Here is a 23,863-nt window from a genome sequence, read left to right as displayed (position 1 = left end):
TATTTACATGCGTAGTGAAGTATTGTGGGATGCAGGAATCAGTGAGGTGGGCTGACCAATGATATTTCAGGAATAGTGAGTGAATCATCTACCAAATTTGTGGAGCATGCTCTGTTTCTCTCCCCTTTTTTTTTTTTTTTTGATTTTTACCTTCCTGAAGGGATCAACTATGCAAAGAAGTTAAATCCCACGGCTGCAAAAAAGACTAGCTTTTTTCCTCCGTGGGATTCTGATGTAGCATTTGCCACTCGTTCAAAAGAAATGCAGTTTCCACAAATCCGTGGAATTAGACAGCCATGATTTAAGAGACATTCAGCCTACAGTAGCTGCAGGTTTAACATGTTTGGCATCGACACATCAGAGTGCAGCGAGCAGGACGGGGACAGGTACCCGTGTTGATCTGTTGACAGCCCTGTGTGACAGCCAGCACACGGTGTGGATTTAGTAAACATATGACCTCCATGAGAACCAGTATGGGGGCACTAAATCGCTTCAAATTTTGTACATGTGTTGCTAGGCAACAGCATAATCGGTCTCCGTCTCTCCCTCCTTGTATGGCTCTCTACTGGGATTGCTGTGCTGCTATCATTGAAAATGGTTAATTAACTTCTACAAAAAGTCCATTAATGGTGCAGATTAGGCTTCTGAGGGTTAAAAAGCACATCGAGGCTCTACACAGGAATATACGCACGCATACAAACGCATGTTAGAGATGAAAAGGGCCTTTGAAAGGAATTATCCTAGAAGCCTACATGGTTGTATTCTAGCAATGACAGCTTGCTATAAACAATGATATCAATATAAAAAAAAGGTTATGTGGCAAATTGGACACACTGGTTCCATCTCTGACAAACTCATTTACAGAGATAATCTGTTATGATTGATTCTCAAAATGAGAAAACAATTTAATACAATTACATTCTGTAAGGCTATCCTGTTAGAAAAATATTTCTTTGGTCACACTAATAGTTTTGATTTATAATGTTTGTATGTGTGCAAACACAACACACACACAAATGTAGCACCTCTTTTTACACTGAATACAGACATGAATTGGGATACACCGATACTGGATCGGATATCGGGCCAAACTGATTCAAATAGCTGGATCGGATATCGGTGACAATGGGGCCGATCTATTAAATTCAATTCTATGTTTATATACTATATACATTATATAATGGAATTTACATTCCTGTTTAAGTTTTGATCCAATTTGTTTCTGCATTAAAAAAAAGGATTACACTTGAATTGTAATTCCTGTTAGTTTTTAAGATATTCTACAAAGTTGCTGGTGTACGATTTATATACTGTATATATATATACGGTATATATATATATATATATATATATATATATTATAAAGAATGATCCCAGTCACTTCCACACAGTCAGGCATACAGGTTATTAATTAAACACTGGTATCGGATCGGTACGTTCAGCTTTTGCTATCGTGACTGAGAAAGTTGGATCCCTAGGTATAATGACACTAGATACTGGGCTGATACTGACCTTTTATTTAATATTTTCTGACTGCAACAATGTAAAAATGAGCTTTAAATTAAAAAAATAAAAATGTATATATATTTGAAATATATATACAGTATGTACAGAGACTGTGGAGTAGATAGGGTACTGCACAAAATCTATAGAATCATAGATATATGTAAAAGTTCATACATAATATATTGCGTAGAAATTGAACCATAGAATTTGTGAGAGATACAATATATATGTTATGTACAGTGAGCTGCTAATTTTTATCATGTCTGCCATTAAAAAAAAAAAACTTCTTATTTAAATAAGTGGTGGTATACTTAACCTTTACTCTCAGTTGAGAGCTTAATTGGATACTAATTTACGATGCAACATTTGTTTGGATTTTCCCATTTTTCCCAAATCTACCCTTTAAAAAATCCATGCAGTACATAGATACTTCTAGTGTTTTATGTCATTCCATTTGTTTATGCTGTGTCAATATGTATACGGGATATTTTAAGGACATACTGTATACATCTACCCTGACGTCTTCCCTCCCCATGATATGTTTAGTTGCGTTTTGAAATAAGCAGATAATCACGAGTCCAACTGGGTAGAAAAGTGGATGACAATTTTCAACTGTTTGATAAATTGCACGTCACTTCACACCCAGCATTGACATTGAACCTGAGCGCAGCTACTGCAACCCTTTTGCCTTATTTTATATTTTATTATCTAGAATTAATTACTTATCGAATAAATCGTGTTTTAAAAAAAAAAAGCTTCCCTCAATGATGACACCAGATAAGTGTGTATTTAAAACGTGTCCTTAGATGTGGATGGTCACTGTGTTTGATATTTCTAAAGCAATAGCTTTTCTTCAAATATGAAACAATATGAATATAAGAAGGTGTTTTTAAAGGTATTTGGTCTTCAGATTGAATTGTTCTATACATCTTGTTTACATAGATATTTGAGATAAACGGAATAATCTTTGAATCTCCACCTCAATGTATGTTTATAAAATGCTTCAGCAAAGTGACTAAATCTGCGGCCTATCAAAGGTACAGTATCCGATAATAACTAGAATTATACTTATTATATATTGAATTATCTCTGGCTTCTCTGCTCCCTCTTTCTGTAATTAAGAGTTGCATTTCAGCCCCCATAATTCTCTTGTTGGTAAAACCGCCCAGTCCTCATTACAACCAGACTTACAGTTAATAGATAGAAAATAAAAAATAATAAGATTAAAGCGATTTGATTACAAATTAATGACCAACCCACAATAATCAGATCATGTGGTTCATTATAATATTACTGAGTCTCATTTGAAGTGAGATGGAGATTACACACACACATAATGGTTAGCCGTAGTGATAAGGATTACATTCTTAAAATGACTGTCTGAACTGGTAATAATTTCATGTTTAACTTCACATGCTGCAGATTTAAAGGCAAACTAATCCATACAGTATAATCTGGAGGTTTTACGTGTGTAGTGAGAAAACGGTCTGCATGTTGTGGTGGGGGGAAGTTGTGTATCATTCAACACGTTAGCACTTTTATGGCATAAAATTCAGAATATCTGGCTTGGTTGTAATTCATAACAAGTTAATCCTGAGGGGTTTTATTTTAGATTTGGCACAAGCATTTGCACTATACTGTTACTGTGAACAACATGGCTCATCAAGTATTGTACACCTGAGAAACCTGAGAAAGGAGACAGTAAAACATGTCAGCGTGAGGGAAAGTGTGGGGAGTGAAGGGAAACGAAGGGTCCATCATCAGCATCACCAAATAGGAGGAAGCCAAGACATGGAGCTCTTTAAATGCAAGCTTTGACAGAAGCCTGCAATCCTTTCTCGCCACACTGCCCCTGCTAATCCCCTCCATTCAACCACATCACTATGGAAACTGACTGGATGTCTCACCCTTGCTGCCGAACTTGTGCCATGCAGCCATGTCGGCCACTGACACGGAGGTTGTGCAGTTAAATGCCGCCTGATCACCGTTCCACAACATGTCTCCATGCTGTGACATTATTGGCTATTAGTGGCTGACATATTGATGCAGGACCATTAGGTTAATGTGCTTTAAAAGCTCAAAGACGGCTCCAGAAGAGACAATAAGCTCAAAGCTGTGCAAGAGTAAGCACTTCAGCCTTTTAGAAGACAAACTTAGCTGAGTTTGAGGTGGATGGAGCAAATTTTCATATTCCTGCACCCTGCTACCTATTTCATTTCTTTGCCTTTCCTCTGGCAAAGTTGCAGGAGAATATTTGTCATGGTTTTAAAAGGTTTATCAGCTTCAAAGCTGAGGGAGCTGGTCGTCCAACCCATCAGTGAGACCACGCAATCCTTCCAGCACTGACAAGAATGGGGTAGAGCATGTGGACAAAATTCCCCAGTTAAGCTCCCAATTCAGAGCTTTAACATAAAGCTTGGAGAAGCATATTTGCATTTGCAATTGACGTCAACTTTAATACATCCAAAAACCACTTCTTCAACCCCCTCAACATCTTGGAGAAGAACTTCAATAATTGCTAATTACAGGAGGGTGAATGGTTGTAATCACTAGCACCATCAGCCTGGTCAGTGCTAACACTGGTAGACCTGAGATAAGCTGGAGAACAGAGCCCACAGGTAAACACAACCTAAACATAAGCAAGTGAAAATGAAGCTGGTGCTACATGGATCTTGAGATAGTTTAAACCTTTGGAGATGAACCAGGAAAGCAGTCTGTTGATTTAGCTTATTAGTGTCATCTTACGTCATTTCGTAACAAATGTCAAAATGACATGAAACACCTGCCTGGGAGAGTTTTTGTCCCAAAGCTTGATGGCACTGCCCATCATGCTTTCCTCTACATGTTCCTCTGCACTTAAACCTGCAGGAGGCAGAATACTTTTGGGATCATTGGGCAAAAATGTCATAATAACCTTTCAGCATATTGTAATTCAAGTGTTCTGAGTGATAACTAGACTTCTGCACCTCCTCATGGCTCTGTTTTCAGGCTTTAGAAAATCTAGCCCATGACGGAAGACTTTTTGCCAATCACAGGTCATTTCAGAGGAGAGAGAGCGTTCCTATTGGCTGTGCTTCGGCTGGTGGGCGGTGCTTGGTATTTCCTCAACTGATCTCAACATGGCTGCCGGGTCACAAACTTTCTCATGTTGCAGCTAAACAGTACACTACAAGATGTTTATGAAAACATTTGAGGTGAGAAATAGGCATTACAGTAACAGAATATTGATTCATATTTGATCAGCGCTGCCTAGTTTGACCGATTGATCGGAGTTCGTGAGTGATTGACAGCTACTCAGAGACGGCAAGGCTCCGGCTCGGCTGTGATTGGTTGTTTTCCTCCGGTCTGGGAAATCTTGTAGACGCCATTAGGCACAGAGACACATGAATTTTTTGAGTGAGTGAAGCTTCTCCCATGTGTTTGGGATTTTTACTGGATAGCTGACTTAAAACAACCAATTGATTATTGCAAGTTTCAGCCCTGTATCTAATAATAATCTAATTTCAGAGCAACCAATAAGATTGTCATTGGTATTAATTGATAGACTTATTTCCACAGTTTTATAATTTCAAGGCATGCAGAAGGGGTGGGGGACATATGCATTGAAACAGAGATACAGTAGTAGACCTACATTACTGATGTTTGAGTATTGAGTAACGTTATAGAACGCTTTTTAAGTCCGACACAGGATGAAGTCACTTTTTCATAAAAAATATTAATTGATTTAACCATACAATAGCCTCAGAGAGGCTAAATAACAACAACAACAACAACAGAAGGCTACAAGGAATACATTTATTAATCAGAGCACTAACATAAGAATGTAGTTCTAGCAGAGCGCTAATATTTTTTTAACTTATGAACAATTTTCTGTCAGAATCAGCAGCGGTAGGTGTGTAGAAACAACTGTTTACAGCCAGCAGCTCTCTCTCTCTTTCTCCATATTTCTCTCTTTACAACCACGAAAAGCAAGTAGGCCAAATAAACCAAACTAAGTTGCGTGTTCCGTCTGTCTGTCTATCAATCTCCTCCACTCCGTTTCAGTACCACAGGCAGCGCAGCACCTACAGTACACCCCAGCCCCTACACACAACAAACAGCCAAACAATAGTTACATATCTCGGCCAAGTTTTGAGAAAAAACACAGATACAATTCAGCATTTATTCATAAAAATATTATCTCAGACTCCAAAAGTTACCCGGCTCTGGCCCCCCCCCCACTTCCGCGGCCTATGTGTTCCCAAACACTGTCAAGAGTCTTAAATGTTTTTATAGAGTTGGATAAGAAATAGGTTTATTATCATAAAAAGAGAGAAAAAAAAGTAAAAAAAAAGTAAAGTAATATTTTGTTTATCATGAATTGTCATTTGCGTAACACATCAGCAAATAGTGAACTATGAAATAAATAAATGATGTCCTTGATTAATGATTCATAAGTCATTTGTTCTTACAAATTCACATCCAGCAGTGCAACAATAAACACTACTTTAACATTTATGAGGGTGTGTTAGGACCATGTTGTGTTGATTCTGTCTCAGTGTAGAAAATTACACCTGGACTGACGTGTTTGGCCAACAAAACCATTTTTCAGAAACAGATTTTGGGCATCTTTTTTGCTGCTGCAAGAAAACGCTTATGCAAGTACAAGCTTTCCCCAGACAGTGACACACATTGTAATGTGCATTTCTATTTGATTTATTCAGCTTTGAAAAATGTTAGGAAGGATGAAATTTGTAAAAGCAATTCTGCATCATGTCTCCAGTGTAAAGTCATATCATGTTAAGTTTTTAGGTAATTACAAAGGTAATTGCTTGCAACATCCCTGAAGATGTAGATGATATATGGTCACATTAATTAATTAACACAATTATCACTTATGGTAATTTCTGTAGTATTTATGAGCATTGTAACTGTCCTCACCAGCTGTCTTTGTGTCGTCTGCCATGAGGCCAGGGTGGCTGCTGTCTGTAAGGACAATTAATGATCACTATTTAATGACACTTGATATATCAGTGTCTAAAGAGTCCTGTATATTAAAACTCTACTGGAGAATATAACATCCGCATACAGAATCAAAGATTCAGGAATCCTTAAAAGAAAATCACAAATATTGAAAAAAATATCAACCATGAGGAATGGTCAGGACATTTTGACCCAAAGATGGTGCAATTCTTACAAATTTCATGCAACAGTCATCGCAATCCATCTGATAGATGTTGAGATATTTCCCAGGATAAGTGAGAACTTTACCTTCTGGTAGCACTCGGTGAAAAGTCAGAATTACCTAAATCATTAGGATTCATCTTCTTGGGAACCCTGGATGTCTACACAAAATGTAATGGCAAACCATTCCATAGTTGGTGAGATATTTCAGTCTGGACCAATGTGGTGGACTGACTGACTGGAACTGCCATTCCTCAGTCTATTTTCCAGAATACTGAATTTCAGTAATTTGTTCACGTGTTTTGGATATGCAGAGAGGGTGTCTAAATAAATGCACAATGGCATTACTCCCCACATATATATAATACAAAATACAGGGGACATTACAAAATATAAGAAAGACTCAAAGGAAACCTGTGATGCCATAGAATACACACACAGACTGGGCATGGCAGACAAGCAGGCCTATAATTTAATAATTTGAGAATGATCAGCTGCCTTTACAGACACGTACAGCTGAGTATCATCAGTATAGTAGTGGAAATTAATTCCAGGATTGCATATAATTTGACCATGGGTGAAATACAAAGAGAGAAAAATAGAGGCCCAAGAACAGATCCCTGAGGTACTCCATGTTTCACTTTAGAAAATGTTGATATAGTATTACTATAGGAAGCAAACTGTGCTCTTACAGATAAGTAACCATGCATGACAGCCAGGCCAAATTGATTTTCTTAAAACTTAAACTTTATTAGATTTGTCATGTACATACATACATGTAGGTTCATACATGAAATTTGAAATCTGAATTTAATCCATCCTTAGGAGCAGTGGGCAGGGACTCAGTGTCTCGTTCAAAGACACTTCAACATGCTGACAGGAGGAGCCGGGGATCGAACAGCCGCCCAGTCAGTTTTCCAGTCTGTCAAGGAAAATACAGTGAGGTAATCCCACATCCCTACTTTTCTCTGAGTTCTTTGACTTTCGAACAAGAAATGTTAATGACAGTCACTTCATATATGAGGCTCTGCCTGAGCCTGTATCCGGTAGGTCCGTTCAGTAATCCATCCATGACCATGAGGCTGCTAGAATTACATTACAAGTAAAATGGAGAATCAAGTTGACTCATTACACAGGCAGTGTTTCAATATTTCTTCCATAATAGGGGTGCAGTGGGTTGCTGGTTGATGCATTTTGAAGCTAAAAGAGTAAAATCTGAACAAACCGAACCAATATAAATATTAAGAAATAGTCAATTCTTGTGAGCAAATTAGCGTTATTTTTTTATTTTTGCAGTGAGGGCCTTGGATGGTATTTCGCAGGGAATGAGTGGCTTTGACTAGATCTTCATGTATGATTATTAAATCTTCCCTAGTTTGGATTTGCACGTATCCAGTAATGGACAAAACATAAAAACTATATATACTTAAAATTAGAAAAAAGCAGTTATTGTCACATTGCGAGTCATGACAAAGATATAATATCATTGACGCATTGACACTGTAGCAACAATCAGTGTATGGGAGACACATGACTATCTAGTTTGAAACAGTTTACTAAACTACACTGAGTAACCTGCATGATGAATTGTTGGCATGATATATAGATAACTTGTAGTGTTTTTTTTGGTTATACGGTGCATTATTGTACCTCTGGCCCACACTGGTGCACTGCACAAAGACGCTAGCTGCTTATTTGTCAATTAAACATAATAAAGTGCTCTAAGCTTTGAGTACAAATCCCAAACTTGTTATATTTATCACCCCGCAGCCTCCACTAGGTGAGACCTATGACTTACCAGTATTGCTCATGTGCTGTGGCTGCTGGATCCATCTCACTTATTTTCTCCATGATGTTTCTCAATAGCACAGTAAACTGTTCAAAGTAAACCACATGTTATTTAGAGAGCATCGGATTTACCACGGGCATAGACCAGTGGCAGGCTGGAAAATTGATTCAAACTTGCCCAATTAATCAGTGCGATGAGTGTTTTAGCACATGGCCAGATATCCCATTAGGGTCTTTTCCACTGGGGGCATTACAGACTTTCAGGGTTTTTGGACATTTGTCAGCATCTATTTTTTCTTTGCTTTAAAACCCCCACTACTTATAGCTCCCTTTCCCAGCTTTTCCTTCCAACAGATTACCTTATATTTGACTGTTCTTAATCTATTTTTGAATTTCCTTCAGGTTCTGCGCTTCTTTACAGCGACTTATTTTGTTTAACAGGATTGTTGGTTCTTTTTTCGTCTCCTTGTGCATAACATTTCTGTGCTCTCCATTAGAGTGGAAAAGTTTTGGTGACTTTGCACATGAGTACAAATGCATTAGCATTAAGAGGTGGAACAATTTAAGATAAATGCAAGACCCTTAAGCCATTTTAGGACGAAGAAACGCATTCACACTAGAGCTGCAGCTGCACCAAAAACTGACCTTTTGATTTCAAGCATATTTTCGTTCTTGTATGTAACCAGTGACAGAGCGAAATTATGCTATTTAACCTTTTGCACTGCGTTATTGGATAAAGAACATGTATCGCAATTTGCTTTATGAGAAGCTGTGGAGACGTATTAATACACTGCTGTCACTGTCAGACATGACATGCATGAAGACAAACCCAGAGGTTGTGATAGCGTGCCACATGCCTGATGGTGTATGTGTTACGTATATCCACATCTAGAGATGGCAGAGCTCGTAAAACGGACCCAATGTATGTGTGTGTGTATGCTTACTTACGTAGAAACGTGAATGATCATTGCAGTGCATGAGCAGTGTGATGCAACACCTCCAATGTATCCATCTCCTAAAATGGGACGGATGCATGAGCAAGAGATGATGAGAGAAGAGAGATGAAGTCACTTAATTTAGTTGTTGGCAATGGCATCGGGAAACACTGACCTTTCGTTGGTTCCTCGAGGCCAATAAGTGAGTCACATGACAGCCGGATATTTACAGTGCCTCCTGTCACTGGCCTTGTCAAATCACAGCACACTTCACTGAAGCCTAGTAGGCCCTAGGCTGGACTTCAGCTATGCAGACGGATGCAAAGGTGTTTTTTTCCCCCTCTTTTAGACCGAACGTACTGCAACCCCAACTAACAAGGAAGAATACAAGAGCGTTAGGGGACGTGTGTGTATGTTAGTGTATGCTAATGATAGTTTGTGTGAGTGTGTTTGTACATAAAAGCAGGATAAAGAGAGAGAAAGAGAGAGAGTGAGACATACAAAGGGAAACACAGACTGTCTGCAGGACCAATGAATTTCTGGCCAATGTATGTTATGAATGAGCCTCTGGAGGGCATTTATCCCCAGACAGTTCCATGAATTGTATAACAAATAAAACTGTACTTCTGGACCCACATCTCACAGAGGGCAAAGATGGAGTCGTCCATAAACCCTTCAGAGATATTGTTTTTTTTAGCTGTTTGACTTTTGAGATTAAACAGACAATGATAAAATTAGACACACATCAAGGTTCTGCTGGAGTCCACTACTCTTCATCACTTTAAGTCTTTGTATAGACAGACATTTAGATCTTCTGTTGTAGCTATAGACTGTATATAAGAAGTAGACATAGTCGCCATGATGTCACCCATTGGTTTTCGGACTGCTGTTTCGAAGCTGGCGCCATCTTGTTTTTTTTGCAACCATAAGTGACAGGAGCATGGATGTATTAAAAGAACTGGATATAGCATCTTCTGTCCTATCTCGACTTCCGTCTGGAAAAGTACCCGGATCTTGGCGGATCTTGGGCAACTGGGACATGCGCAGTAGTGTCCGCTCGGTCACATGACTCGGTCTGGGTCTCTCTCACATGAACGGAGGAAGGGAAATAACTCTGGATTCGGCTATTAGTGCATTTTACAACTTCAAAAACGTAATTTTTAAATAAGGGCTATTAGAGTGTTCGTACTGGGAAGTTGATTCCCTCAAAAAAATGTATCCGCTGAATTACAGACGTCTCTTTACGAATGTAAGTCTATGGGAAAAAGTATTTTTGGGCCCAACAGTATCATGTGACTGACACGGAAGTTGCAGTACTGCCGTTTGGCCACTACGAAAGTCCGGATCGTCGACCGGAGCTCTCCCTGGGGGCTTGGATAGGAGAGGGTGGAGCTAAGTACAACCGAATGCTGAATAAGACATTTTTAAGGCGACTAAAAGATTACTATTAAATTTGATGTACTGAAAACACACTGTGAAAGGCTTAAAGTCGTAAGACGAAAACTCGGACTCCCAGATCGGACAACGCCGTGGTAGCGACCTGTCCAACACAAGGTAGCCATGCCCTAAAGCATCCCCTGCTTTATGGTCTATTTGACTCTAAATGGAACCATAAATTACTAAATGAACATCATGCTGTATTGAAGACGACTTGAAACTAGCGATTGAGACCATAAAATGTTTACAATGTTTACTGAGGTAATAAATCAAGTGAGAAGTAGGGTCATTTTCTCATAGACTTCTATACAATCAGACTTCTTTTTGCAACCAGAGGAGTCGCCCCCTACTGGCTATTAGAAAGAATAAAAGTTTATGTCACTTTTGCATTGGCTTCACTTTTCAGACCCAGAGGTTGCCCACTGGTTGTTGCAGATCTCACAGTCTGACATGCCTCTACTTGCTACCAAGGTTGAACTACTTGGCAGTTGTGCACGTCGGTCACTCCAAATGGCAACAGGGTAGTTTTATCTTGATTTCCTTTTCTAGCAAAGATTTTCTTTTCTGACCAAATAGCCAAAACTAAAACAGAATTAATAATATGATTGAGATGGGACACTTTCCTCTTTTGCATTCCCATTTCACGATGTAGGCCGGTTACATTGGTGTATTGGGACATTTTGTATTGCGAATCTCGCCTGGTGCAGCTTTCATGCGGACAGTTTGTTTAGGACTCAGACAGAATCCAGAGTCATTTCAAAACATTTTCTCTTGGACACAATACACAGAGCACAGATCAGCACTGGCCAATAGCAAATACCAGGACAGAAATACAGTCCCCTGCTTTACCCCGCTTATGAGAAGAGTCTACAGTCATGCTATCTGCTCTGTGAGGCTGTAGCCTACTGTACTTAGGCAGGGATGCTTTGTGCTAAATGCTAAAGACAATGAAGACTTTGACTCTATTGGTGGCATTTAATACACGTGGATGTATCATTCAATGATGATTTTCATATATTTGAATTCATATTTTCACATTTGTTTATATTATTGCATTTAATGGTAAAGGACCATTTGCAATATTAATGTTGCTATTTAATGTATTGTATTTTATTACTGTACTGAAAGGCAGCGATTTTCATCACCATTCTCCAGACTCTCAGTGAAATGTGGTTCTTCAACTTTGATTTAGCTCAGAAAGGCAACCAGCAATCTAAAAGTTGGGTGATAACTAAAATTGTGACCCGCTTTCTCTTAATGCACTCTCAACAGAGCAAACTTTTAAAATGTAGTAATGCTGAAGTTATACCGCTGTTCATTTTACTCAGGAATGTCTGAAACATTGTCAGAAACCCTGGGGGCCTGATTCCATTTCAGAGAGCTGCCATTTGAAGGGAAGAGGAGAAGGCAGAGACACTGACAAATCCAAAATGGGTGTGTGTGTGCACACACAGGGAGGGCTTTTACTCTTGTCACAGACTACATTTATAAGGGCTTAAAAATCCAAGTTGTATTCAGTTATTGTACTTACTCCATACCTTTAACCCTGGTGTTTTGTTGACATTGGTGTTGCTTCCTCGGTGGTTGGGGTCTTGCCAAAAAGTCATTCACAGACAGAAATAAATGTACAATATGTATGTGACGTTATATTTGGGGCCCATTAGAACAAATTAAGGCATTAATACAAATTTGTTTTAACGCCACTAATTTCTTTAATGCATTAACGTAACTTGCAATTTTTAGGTTGTAGCGGGCTCAGTTTAAAAGCTACAGTGAAGATACTGGTATCATATGAAACTAGAAAACCTAAAGAATCCATTGTTGCCATACTAGCTTGTCGCAAAAGAGGCTAAATAACGTTCCAAACTTGTGCTAAATCTTGGCGAGGAAAAACTGGCACGGCGATTTACAAAGGGGTCCCCTGACCTGAAAATGGGTTTTATGGGTACCCACAACGAGTCTCCCCTTTACAGACATGTCCACTTTATGATAATCACATGCAGTTTGGGGCAAGTCATAGTCAAGTCAGCACACTGACACACTGACAGCTGTTGTTGCCTGTTGGGCTTGAGATTGCCATGTTACGATTTGAGCATATTTGTTATGCTAAATGCAGTACCTGTGAGGGTTTCTGGACAATATTTGTCATTGTTTTGTGTTGTTAATTGATTTCCAATAGTAAATATATACATGCATTTGCATAAAGCAGCATATTTTTCTCACTCCAATGTTGATAAGAGTATTAAATACTTGCCAAATCTCCCTTATAGATACATTTTGAACAGATAAAAAATGTGCGATTAATTTGCGATTAATTGCTATTAACTATGGACAATCATTCGATTAATTGCGATTAAATCGATTAATCGATTGACAGCCCTAATTGCAATACTTTTATCAGTGGGCCACATGCTCAATCATTCTTGTGTTACCTCATTTGGCTGTATAGTATTAGTTACTGAGTCAAAATAGAAAAAAAAACATGACATATCCATTATTTTTTTTCCAACATTGCCACTGCAAAGTGTGTTCGATGATAAATCTCAACACAGAATCTTGACCGCTCTTTTTGGTGCCACATAGAAGAAACACATTTTCTCTCTTGCTTGAAGGGAACTTCTCCTGCCATATATCTTAAAGGAAATCTTTTCTGGGTGTCTCATACACTAGGCTATTATAGAGGTTGGAGGGGTGGGGGGAGGGAGGTGGGTTCGGGTAGAAAGGGTGGTAGGCGACTTGGTGGTCCAGTGGACTGGAAAACGCTGCCCCCTGGCAGAGAGTTAGTGCGTGGCTCTATCGGCCGGCGCTGGAGCTAATGTGGCCACTGGCTCATTAGAGCTCTGATGTAAGGAACACTGCGTAACGTCGAGTGCCTCGGCGCAAAGAGTTTCAGAAAGAAGCCACTGAACGCAGTGAAGCAAAGTAAAAACTACCCTCATCCCTCATCTCTAAAGATAAATCCCTCAATTTGGGTTAGACATTGTCGCTGATCAGAGATTGGGCTTCTCTGATGAAGCGCTCGCTGGACGGGCGGAGATGCTTTCATGGTGGAAAACACTGAGTATCATTCAATCACATGCAGAGCACTCACAGCCCTGCCACAACAGGAGCTGCTGACAGGTTGGTCATCAATGAAAGGAGGCAGAGATGGAGAGAAAGAGGAAGGGAGGAAAGAATAGAGAGAAAGAAAGAAAGAAAGAAAGAAAGGCTGACAGGCTCAGCTCCTCTCCACCCCTCTGCAATCAGGGAGGTGAGGACATGGAGGGGAGGAGGAGGAGAGAGCGTTGGACCTATGCTTCAAACTCAGCTGCACGTCAGCCCAATCATTATATCACACGAGTATTTAAATGAACATGATGTATGCTGTGTATAGTATAGTAAATCTTCACAAACGTAGTCCAGCTGATTCAGTACTGCCAGCATGAGATGTTACGCCCCGGGCGTTTTGACATATTGCGCGCTTGGAATCTATAATGTTTTCTGCAGGAAAAGATTTTTGGTTGATGATGGTAGAAATTCAGCTTTTCAAATCTTTTCAATCCTGTCAAATAAGTACTAATGTGTACAAGCACAAGGTGCATGCTTGTGCAACTTCAAAACATGTCACATAACCTGGTTTAGATGCAAGAATGAAAGAATTGAAAGTATTGCAGTATGATACATGAAATGTAATCATTTGGACTTTGCATGAATGGCTGTGGAGCACAAATAGCCATTGTTAACCCTAATTGTGACCCCCATATGTGCAAGCAATTTTGATGTGAGCATGTATGCGTACGAGAGGCAAAGAATAGAAAATAATACAGTCACTCTGAGGACACAATGTGGTGGCAGGGAGGCAGAGAGGGAGGTGGAGGGGGGAAATAGCCCCGCTCATCTCCTCTCATTTTCTGCCCGCTTCTACCCAGGCAGAGTTTCTATGGCAACCCCTCAAAAAGCGGTGTGCGGTGAATTGTGGATTTGAGATGCGCTGTCTGATTGCGCTGTGTGGAGGAGATGGCTGGCTCTTTCGTCAGCCTTCCTCTGTAAAGAGGAAATTGGTGGAGAGCTCCAATGAAACAGCACTCCATATGCTGTCTTTGGTGTGTGTGCCAGTCTTTGGTACTACAGCATGTGATGGTGGGGGGTGTGCATGTTCATGCGTGTGTGTGTGTGTGTGTGTGTGTGTGTGGACGCTTGTGAAAGCTTTACATTAGAATCTAGTGCCCCCTGCAGAGCTGCTCGTCACTCTTGGCACCCACCAAACTGCACTCGGCTCTCCAAATGGATCTGTCTGGCTGACCGTGTGTACTCATCAGTATGCTTTGGGTTTCAGCTGACGGAGCCGGTGCCATTGATGACAATTCATTTTGCTGCTCTGAATTCTAACAGCAGTGTGCAGTACCGTGTGTTTTTGATTAAGAAATTTTGACGAATGACGGAGAAAACACACATCGAAAAGCACCACGAAATCTAATTTTGCCTCATGCCCCCTCCTCGCGTCCCCTCCCCACCTCACCGCCTGTCTATTTCCATGGAGGCTCCACCTTTGCATGTGACTGATGTGCACTGATGTGAGGTCTTTTGTCAGGAGATTTGTGTCTGTATCTAAGATGCTAGAGTAGGACATGCATGTTGTTCAGTGTGAGCTCTCTCTCTCTGTCTCTCTGAGTGGCTGTGTGATGCTTGTAAGCTGTGCCAGTCCCCATTAGCATCCCATTATAAACCAGCATGATCACTCAGTGTGTGTTTGTGTGTGTGTGTGTGTGTGTGTGTGTGTGTGTGAGCTTTTTGCAAGAGCACGTGTGTGAACGTGTGTGTGATTCACACAGTCAAGTGATTGAGATGGCCTTGTTTCAAAAGAACATGGAGAAAAAAATGCTGCAAAGTCTTGCACTGTGTACAATTCAATTTAAATGTGTCTGCAAGTGTTTGGTTTGTTTGACCCAGATTTCTCACCTACCCCATTGTTGATAAATTGGTTATCCGGAGGCAGGCTTGCGCAACAATTTAATTTAGTCGATATATAGTGAACAGCACCCTCTGCTGACTAAATCTGTGTTGCACATGAAGGCTAAGAATTTAAAATCCTCATGGATCATGTAGAGTGTGAACTGCCTGAGTTGTCTTCTTCATAGGATAAAATCTAATGTGTGTGACTTAAGCATCATTGTGCATGTGATGCAAATAATTTTGGGGAGACAATAACATTTTCCTTGTAAAGGGTCGGTTCACTGAAATGAATAATGAAGAATCATATTTCTTTTACTTAACTCTGATGGTATGGTCAGTTTTATTTGCCCTGGGTTTGAAATAACTGTTTCTGAGATTTCTGCCTTCACCCCAATTCAATAGAGGAAATTCCCAATGAAAGGGAATTTCTTTCTGGTGCTTCATATCACTGAAACTTTAAAGGGACTGTATGTTAGTTTTTACACGTATAAACGTTTTTTATCATTTTTTATCATCTCCAATGTGTGAACAAGGTGTAAATTAACCTAAACAATGAGACCTTCCGCAATATTCTGGGTTCCCTCTGTCAGCCTGTAGACTGCTTTTAATGTCGAGAATGTGGGCAGGTTTTTCCGGGAAAATCCAACGCATGTGACGTCATGTGCGCTCGTGAGTGCCTCTGTTTTCAGCTCCGCTTACAGGGCTAACAGTGTGCAATAATAGCTAATGTTCGGTTAGAAATGGAGTCCGCTAACGCCAACAAACGACCAGTCGCCACCACAAGTCTGACTCCAACACAAACTCCAGGGAATCACAAAAAAAACTAAGTTATATCTAGTGAAGTCCGTCTTGCAAAACAGAAATGTGACCGACGCCGAGGGTAAACTAGGATCAGCATTGTCCGGGGCCTTCGAGACATGGAGGAACCTTCATTTGGTCAGCTAACATTACTGCTAAGCAGGTGAAATATATAGTGATATTGTGGTTTAAGCTGTCAATCACGTTCAGTCTTGTGTGTGTCGCCTCACTGTTTTGACCGATGCTCGCTCGCGTCTACGTAGTGCGAGCACAAGCGCGGGCAACAGGACGCTCACTGTCGTCGACTAAACAACCACAGGTGTCACTGTTAACAAGCAATTTCTGATTCTTACATAGAGCCCCTTTAACTTAAAAAAGAAATTCAACATCAACACCTTTTTCAATGAAACAGTGTGACTGTTACTCTGAATAATCAACAGAACCCAACAGTTTTCACAGTTTTCTTCAGTAAAAGACTAAAAAAGGTCCAGTGGAACAAAATATGATTTACTTCTATTGTATTGGGCTGGAGGTGGAAACCTCAAAACATCTGGAGGAAAGTGAAAGAAGGTGATTTTTTTTGGTGATTTGAGTGAATTTATCCTATGTCTCTCTCTCTCTACAGATAATAACATGAGAATGACCTGTGAGCTGATGAAAAGGTGATTTGTGTGACCTTATAGTCCATTTTTTCGGCAGACATTTCAACATGTCGTACCAATAAAAGCACAGGTGTAACATCCACAATGGCTGCATTCCAGTTAGGTGGTCCAGGTCCAGGGCCTTGGTGCAAGGCTCACTACGAGCCTTATATGGACTGGAACCATTGTGCTTTTTCCTACTATGATGAGTCCAAATGTCTGCCATGAAAAAAGTCTACATTGCCCATACCTGCCTGTATGATCAGATCTTCCTGAACCACAGTGACACCTTCCTCTGCTCTGACTCCACAGATCTGCCCTCCTCCTCCTCTGTCCTCCCTTCACGGTCTGCTGGCTGTAGTCTGCGTCTACCCCATCCTGGCCTCCACCCTCTTACCTCCCTTACCACCCCCCGCTCTAGACACACACACTAACACACACACACACACAACCTCCTGAGCCCTCTGCGTCTCTGGTCCAGGTCTGGAGGAATGTTGAGTGTCTCTATAGCCCCGTCTCTGGAGATTAGGCTTCACCGTGCCCCCCTCACTTCATTCCATTCCAAAGTATGCCCCCTAAGAGCTGCCGCATTTTTATCTGAGCCCGGTGATTGTGACAGATTGGCCAAATGACACACATACACAAACACACATTCATGGACGCACGCCGAGGGGAGGCTGGTGCGCCCGGGGAGGGACCAGACAGCGCCAGGCTCCGGCTATAAAACCCTCCCAGGATGAGGCCAGTGTCCTGCCCTGAGCTGGACAGTACCTCCTTCCTCTGTGCCAGGACGCCGTCAGGACAGGCAGCAGACGAGCCTCCAACATGAACGACATCTACAAGGCAGCGGTACGTCCTCTCACAACTCATAGTGTGCAGTTGGCTTCCTCTGATGAAGTGATTTTAGTTTGTTGGATGCTCACCAAAACTCTGTGTGTGGACTAAATCTGATATGTTGTTTTGGATCACAAACCATAATCCCTAACATTTATTATTAGTTTGTGACACACGATCAGTGGTTTACAATGTAAGACTGTACTTTTATTCCGTCCTGTTGAAGCGGCCGTTGTTGGGAATATTCTGTGTATTTGTTGTATAAAAAAAAGTCCCCCATCACTTTGTTCATCTGACGTGACTTAAATGGTTGACAAATCCCCGTTGATGCGGCTTGTGCGACACATCGCTTCCATCACCAGCTGATGTCAAAAGCGCCTTGACACCATATACGTCTCTAGATGCTGTCCTACTTCAGCGCCCTATCAGAGCTGATAGGGGCCACTGAGGAGGTCACTGACAGGACAGGTCCCTTGTCCGCATTATGCTGCTTCATTCATGACTTCAAATGGAGCAGTCCCACTTCGCATGGCTAATTTTGGCCAATTGGTCAGACGCGTTTGCGTCTGTGGTTCCCTGGTGCCAGAGGAGGGCTTCAGGTTTAGATAAACCCCCCGCGACTGAATTCCAGCATTATCTGTGAGCCCGAAAGCTGTGTGGCTGCGGCTGTCTGTCCACCACCGCCCGGACGGTCAGCCGGCTGTCCTGTCCACTCACATCCCAAGTGCGCAGTGCAGCTGGGACAGTAAAAACACACACAGGAATGTACATTACATGTGTTTGTTTAGATGTTTTCATATATCATAACCAGGGGAGTGTGTGTGTGTGTGTATATGTGTGTGTGCATCTGCATGTGTTTTAACTTATGGTGGAAGACAGACAATAACTCTTACATAAGCAGCTGTCTCCCTCTCTCATTCGTGGTAGCTTTTCCAGGATTACTGTTCCATTGTTGGGCCAGATCCACAGCTATGCTAATTTAAAGCACTGTGTATTGTGTCCTTTATCTGTGGTTCCTGATACTATCTGTTTATTTTTAACTCCTCCTCTTACTGGCTCTCACATATCATATATAGGTTCTGTGTTTTGTCAAGGATGGCCCAGTGTGTGGGGCCAAAATATGACCTTTGTTGACTGGACAGTTATCAAAACAGATAGGGATGATCAAGTCCTGAGGCTGGTATCTTAAAGGAACAGTGTGTAACATTTTGGGGGATTTATTAGTAGAAATGGACTATAATATTCACAACTATGTTTTCATTAGTGTATAATCACCTGTAACGAAGAATCGTTGTGTGTTCGTTAGCTTAGAATGAGCCCTTCATGTCTACATAGGGAGCGGGTCCTCTTCATGGAGTCCGCCATGTTGCACCGGCATGTTTCTACAGTAGTCCTGAACGGACGAACCAACAACACTGACTCCAGAGAGAGAGCCTTTCACGTATTTACGTTACCTGAAGACCAGCGTAGTTCTCCGACACGCTTGCAAAACCGTGGTACCACCAACCGCCGTCTGACTTCATTTGCTCCTAAAGTAGTGTTATTATGGTAAGGATGGGCTCTGAGCGAGGCGAACGGCGCTACCACGGTTTTGCTCTTGACGGCTCACGTTACCGCAGTCTTGGAAAGGGAGGAATGAGTAGAGAGGTGCTCAGCTGGTTGCAATCTGCAACCAAACCGCTAGATGTCACCAAATCCTACACACTGGACCTTTAAGATATCTTAACCAATGTCCATAAGTGAAGCCCTTCTTATGGCTTTTTTGAGCATTGGTACGAAATGCATAATAACGTAAGAGTAACTGAAAATGTACAGAATATACTAATTGCCCAAATTGGTACAATCAGGTTACCAAAGCGTTACTACTAGCACTTATTATTTAAATGCTTTACTTCTTGCAGGTTGAGCAGCTGACAGACGAACAGAAAAATGGTATGTATACATTAAAAAGTCTTTTTTTTTTTCAAATATGAATGAATTATGTTGTCATCTGTACATTGTGCATAATGTTGAAAGCTAGTTGACCCTGTCCAGGTTCCATATCACATTTTATTGGTGATAATAGAGTTTTTTCCCTCTGTGCCGCTGTGGCGTTGCAGAGTTTAAGGCCGCCTTTGACATCTTCGTACAAGATGCGGAGGACGGCTGCATCAGCACCAAGGAGCTGGGTAAGGTGATGAGGATGCTCGGCCAGAACCCCACACCGGAGGAGCTGCAGGAGATGATTGACGAGGTGGATGAAGACGGTAAATCATAACACCGCTGCACTAACAGTGCAAGAGACAAAATGATTGGTTGATTGTCGTCGCTCTCCGCGAGCCAGCTGGCAGGTCCATCATAGCACAATCATGTGGTGCAGACAAGTGCACTTCAGACCCTCTGAACTTAACGTCAAATGATAGACAAGGGTCTTACATGCAACAAGATGTGTCAGTCTGCATTAAAGGGAAATGCATATCAGATGATGCACAGGTCATCTTGAATTTTCCATGTACTCGATAAAGCTTCAGTGTATATGTCATGTTGTCAAATAGTGGAGCTAAGCGCACATAAAGGGACATTTAAAGGCCCAATCTGTAGTTTTTGCTCATATAAATTACAGGTATATTTGGTATTATACAGTAAATTAAGATTTTGACTTAATTAATGAATTAATTCAAATAAATTGTGAAAGTGTATAAGGCTTAAAACATTATGATGGAAGTAAATGATGGCCATCCCCATGCTCTATTATGCAGTTGGCATATTTTTGAGTTGATACCATTTGTAACACAGATTTGGTGCAAAATTTAACCTTTTTTTTCTACTCGAGAATTGATTAAAATGATCAATAATCCTCCCAAAATATCACATTAAGACACTAAGACCTTGAGGAACACCACAGAAAAAGCCATGCTGGGATTTGGTATCAAAATGTTTTGACATTTGGAGATTTCTGCAAGAATTGCATTTTTCGGCAATTGGATGGCGAGCACTTCTGTTCTGGAAACTGCTCAGAAACCCCCTTATTGTCAATCTATCCAGGAATGCCACCCGCCTCTGAATGCCCTAGGTCTCTAGTTTGTTATTGTAAAGTTTCATGAGGCTGTGATTATCCTAGAGGTCATCACAGGTCATTTTATACAGTGAGGTCAAGTTTTTAAAAATGGTCTCACTATACGAAATGGCTACTATAGGGACTAACATCATCACACATGAATACAGTTGGAGTCATTGGATCCACAAGAGTCTCAGCTTTACAGTGATACACAATTTATGTAATTCCAAGACTGTTTAGGGACCCCAGTATGTATTCAAATACATCATTTTTAGAATAGGCGATAATAACACATTTATACTGCATTAAGAAAACTGCATGGTTTTTACACAAAACTGCATGTGTTTATCATAAAGTGGGCATGTCTGTAAAGGGGAGACTTGTGGGTACCCATAGAACCCATTTCCATTCACATATCTCGAGGTCAGAGGTCAAGGGACCCCTGTGAAAATGGCCATGACAGTTTTCCCTCGCCAAAATTTAGCCTAACTTTGTAGCATTATTTACCCTCTCACCTGACAAGCTAGCATGACATGGTTGATACCAATTCCTTAGGTCGTCTAGTTTCTGTTTATATTGAGATAATGTGTTCATAAATTGGGCCTTTAAGGTGAACATTTGCATTCTGGTGGTTAGATAATACCAAAGTCTGTCCAGTGTGGTTCTGAAAGGATGTGATGACTGTATGTGTCCAGGGAGTGGCACGGTGGACTTTGACGAGTTCCTGGTCATGATGGTGAGGTGCATGAAGGACGACAGCAAAGGGAAATCAGAGGAAGAACTGGCGGAGCTGTTCCGCATGTTTGACAAGTGAGTTTCATGTTTAAACCCTGTCTCTGGTTTGTCCCATTGAATTATAAGACTTAAGTTTGCAGTTCACTGGCACAATCTTACAACAACAAAAAAGATTCCGTGACAAAAACCATCACCTGAAAATCACCACAGACTAGTGATCAAATTTCTTCATCCAGCAAAGTACGCTTCCCATGTGCAATTATGCGTACTGACAAAATGCCAAGCGGCTCTGCAGAGTACAGCGTGTAGTTTGCTCCATAATCCTTTTTGACAGCACAGAATATTTCAAACACCCACTCCGTGTAAGCCAGACACCTCGTCTGAGCATCAAAGAACAGACTCTTTTCTTTTTTTCATCTCTCTCACAATGATGGTTCCCAAACACTTAAATGCAAGATATGATCAGTCACATGTCACACACAAACACACCACCTCCTCCGCTGCCATCTGTGAAGCTTAACTTTAGGTTTTGTTATATGCATTAATATATTTGATTGTGCAGGAACGCAGATGGTTACATTGACCTGGACGAGCTGAAAATGATGCTGGAGTCCACAGGAGAGGCGATTACTGAGGACGACATCGAGGAGCTGATGAAAGACGGGGACAAAAACAACGACGGCAAAATTGACTACGATGGTGAGGAGTTTGAAATGTATTAAAGTGATAGAAAGTTAGGTGATTCCACCAAAATACATACCAAATAAGACATTCCCTTGATGAAGGCATCTTGTTTTGGACTCATTTGTCTAACTATGTTTTCCTTCTTTCCACAGAGTTCTTGGAGTTCATGAAAGGAGTGGAGTAATCCTGAACAAGAGAAGATCCAGAGTGTTATTTTTCTATTTCTCTGTGACTCCATGGTCATCTGTGGAAAACTGGAAGCCGATTTGAATGCCGTTGATAGAAAACAACGGAACGACCTTGCAAGATTCAGTCGAATACTGTTGCTGACTGTTTATGTATTTTTCTACCATCTCTTGCATCGTTGTAAATACAGTTTGTAACTCATTTTTGGTGCCCATGTATACAGAATTTGTGTAAATGTATCCAAATTTCTTATATTTTCCTATAGAGGCCACACAGTGCACCAGTCTGGCTGCTCGAAATATCAACTTTTGTGTTTGTTTCCGGGTAAATCTCATCTCTGAAGTGCCACAGCCGGTTTACAAATCTTCTTACTGAGAGGCTGATGTTGTTTAGCTGGGCAGAAAATGTATGTGTGCACAAAGCAGAACACATCCGTGAGTTAACATAGTTTTACACCACGCTCATAGCATACTTTTAGAGCAATGTATCCAGGATCCAGTTTGTATACTGTGTGCACGTTCTGATGTGCACATTGTGTACATTTCTGTATGTTTAAGACACCCTCAGGACTTTGTATCCCCCCTCTCATGTCCCTGCATATTTCTACATGAAACGTCTGTTTGGAATGTGCGCTCATGTAATAAACAAGATGCATTTGTCAGAGCAGTCATTTTGTCAATTTTTCATTTTGTTTGACTAATCTAATTTCTCCTAATATTCACTTTAAAAATAGAGTTGAGAATCTTGTTTGGCTTGTTGCAGACAAGGTCAGGTCGGTGCTTTTTGGCAATTGTTATTGAGAAGCAAACAACACTTGGTTCACTATCTCATTCCTGATTTTATAGGCTGATCACATGCCTGCCTCTCTGCCCTGCCCTGCTCTTCACACAGCAAATAAACAAGCAAAACAAGGCCTGAAATATGACTGATGTAACCTCAAAACAAAAGACTTCTGTGTGGCTGTCCACCCTAAATGTTGATGCATGAGTGTAATTTGTATTGTATAGTAGCTCTTGTCTGCGGCATGTCAACTATTCCCATGGTTGCGTGTCCAGTTACACAGTCTATTGAGACAGGAGCTATTTATGTCTAATCATGTTAGTGCCCATGTTAGGGGATCTGGATTGAGCGACACCAGTTGACAATCAGATGCCTTTGCCCTTATTAAGAATGCTATTTAACTACAA

At 40.9% G+C, this 23,863-nt stretch overlaps 1 protein-coding gene across 1 annotated transcript; it reads left to right on the top strand.

Annotated features, from left to right (window-relative positions):
* Nucleotides 1-17,512: 17,512 nt before the first annotated feature.
* Nucleotides 17,513-23,342, top strand: tnnc1a (troponin C type 1a (slow)). The gene is made up of 6 exons (XM_037773365.1): nt 17,513-18,049; nt 19,936-19,966; nt 20,134-20,280; nt 21,767-21,881; nt 22,369-22,505; nt 22,643-23,342. The coding sequence occupies exons 1-6, from the start codon at nt 18,026-18,028 to the stop codon at nt 22,672-22,674; spliced, it is 486 nt and encodes a 161-aa protein (XP_037629293.1). The 5' UTR covers nt 17,513-18,025; the 3' UTR covers nt 22,675-23,342.
* Nucleotides 23,343-23,863: the final 521 nt, after the last annotated feature.

Source organism: Sebastes umbrosus, chromosome 6, assembly GCF_015220745.1.
Source record: "Sebastes umbrosus isolate fSebUmb1 chromosome 6, fSebUmb1.pri, whole genome shotgun sequence".
Classification (NCBI taxonomy): domain Eukaryota; kingdom Metazoa; phylum Chordata; class Actinopteri; order Perciformes; family Sebastidae; genus Sebastes; species Sebastes umbrosus.
This window is presented reverse-complemented; position numbering and strand designations above follow the sequence as displayed.

Coding starts and splice junctions, on each gene's coding strand:
- tnnc1a (XM_037773365.1), top strand. CDS start 18,026: ATGAACGACATCTACAAGGCAGCG. Junction 18,050..19,935: donor ACGACATCTACAAGGCAGCG/GTACGTCCTCTC, acceptor TACTTCTTGCAG/GTTGAGCAGCTGACAGACGA. Junction 21,882..22,368: donor CTGTTCCGCATGTTTGACAA/GTGAGTTTCATG, acceptor TTGATTGTGCAG/GAACGCAGATGGTTACATTG.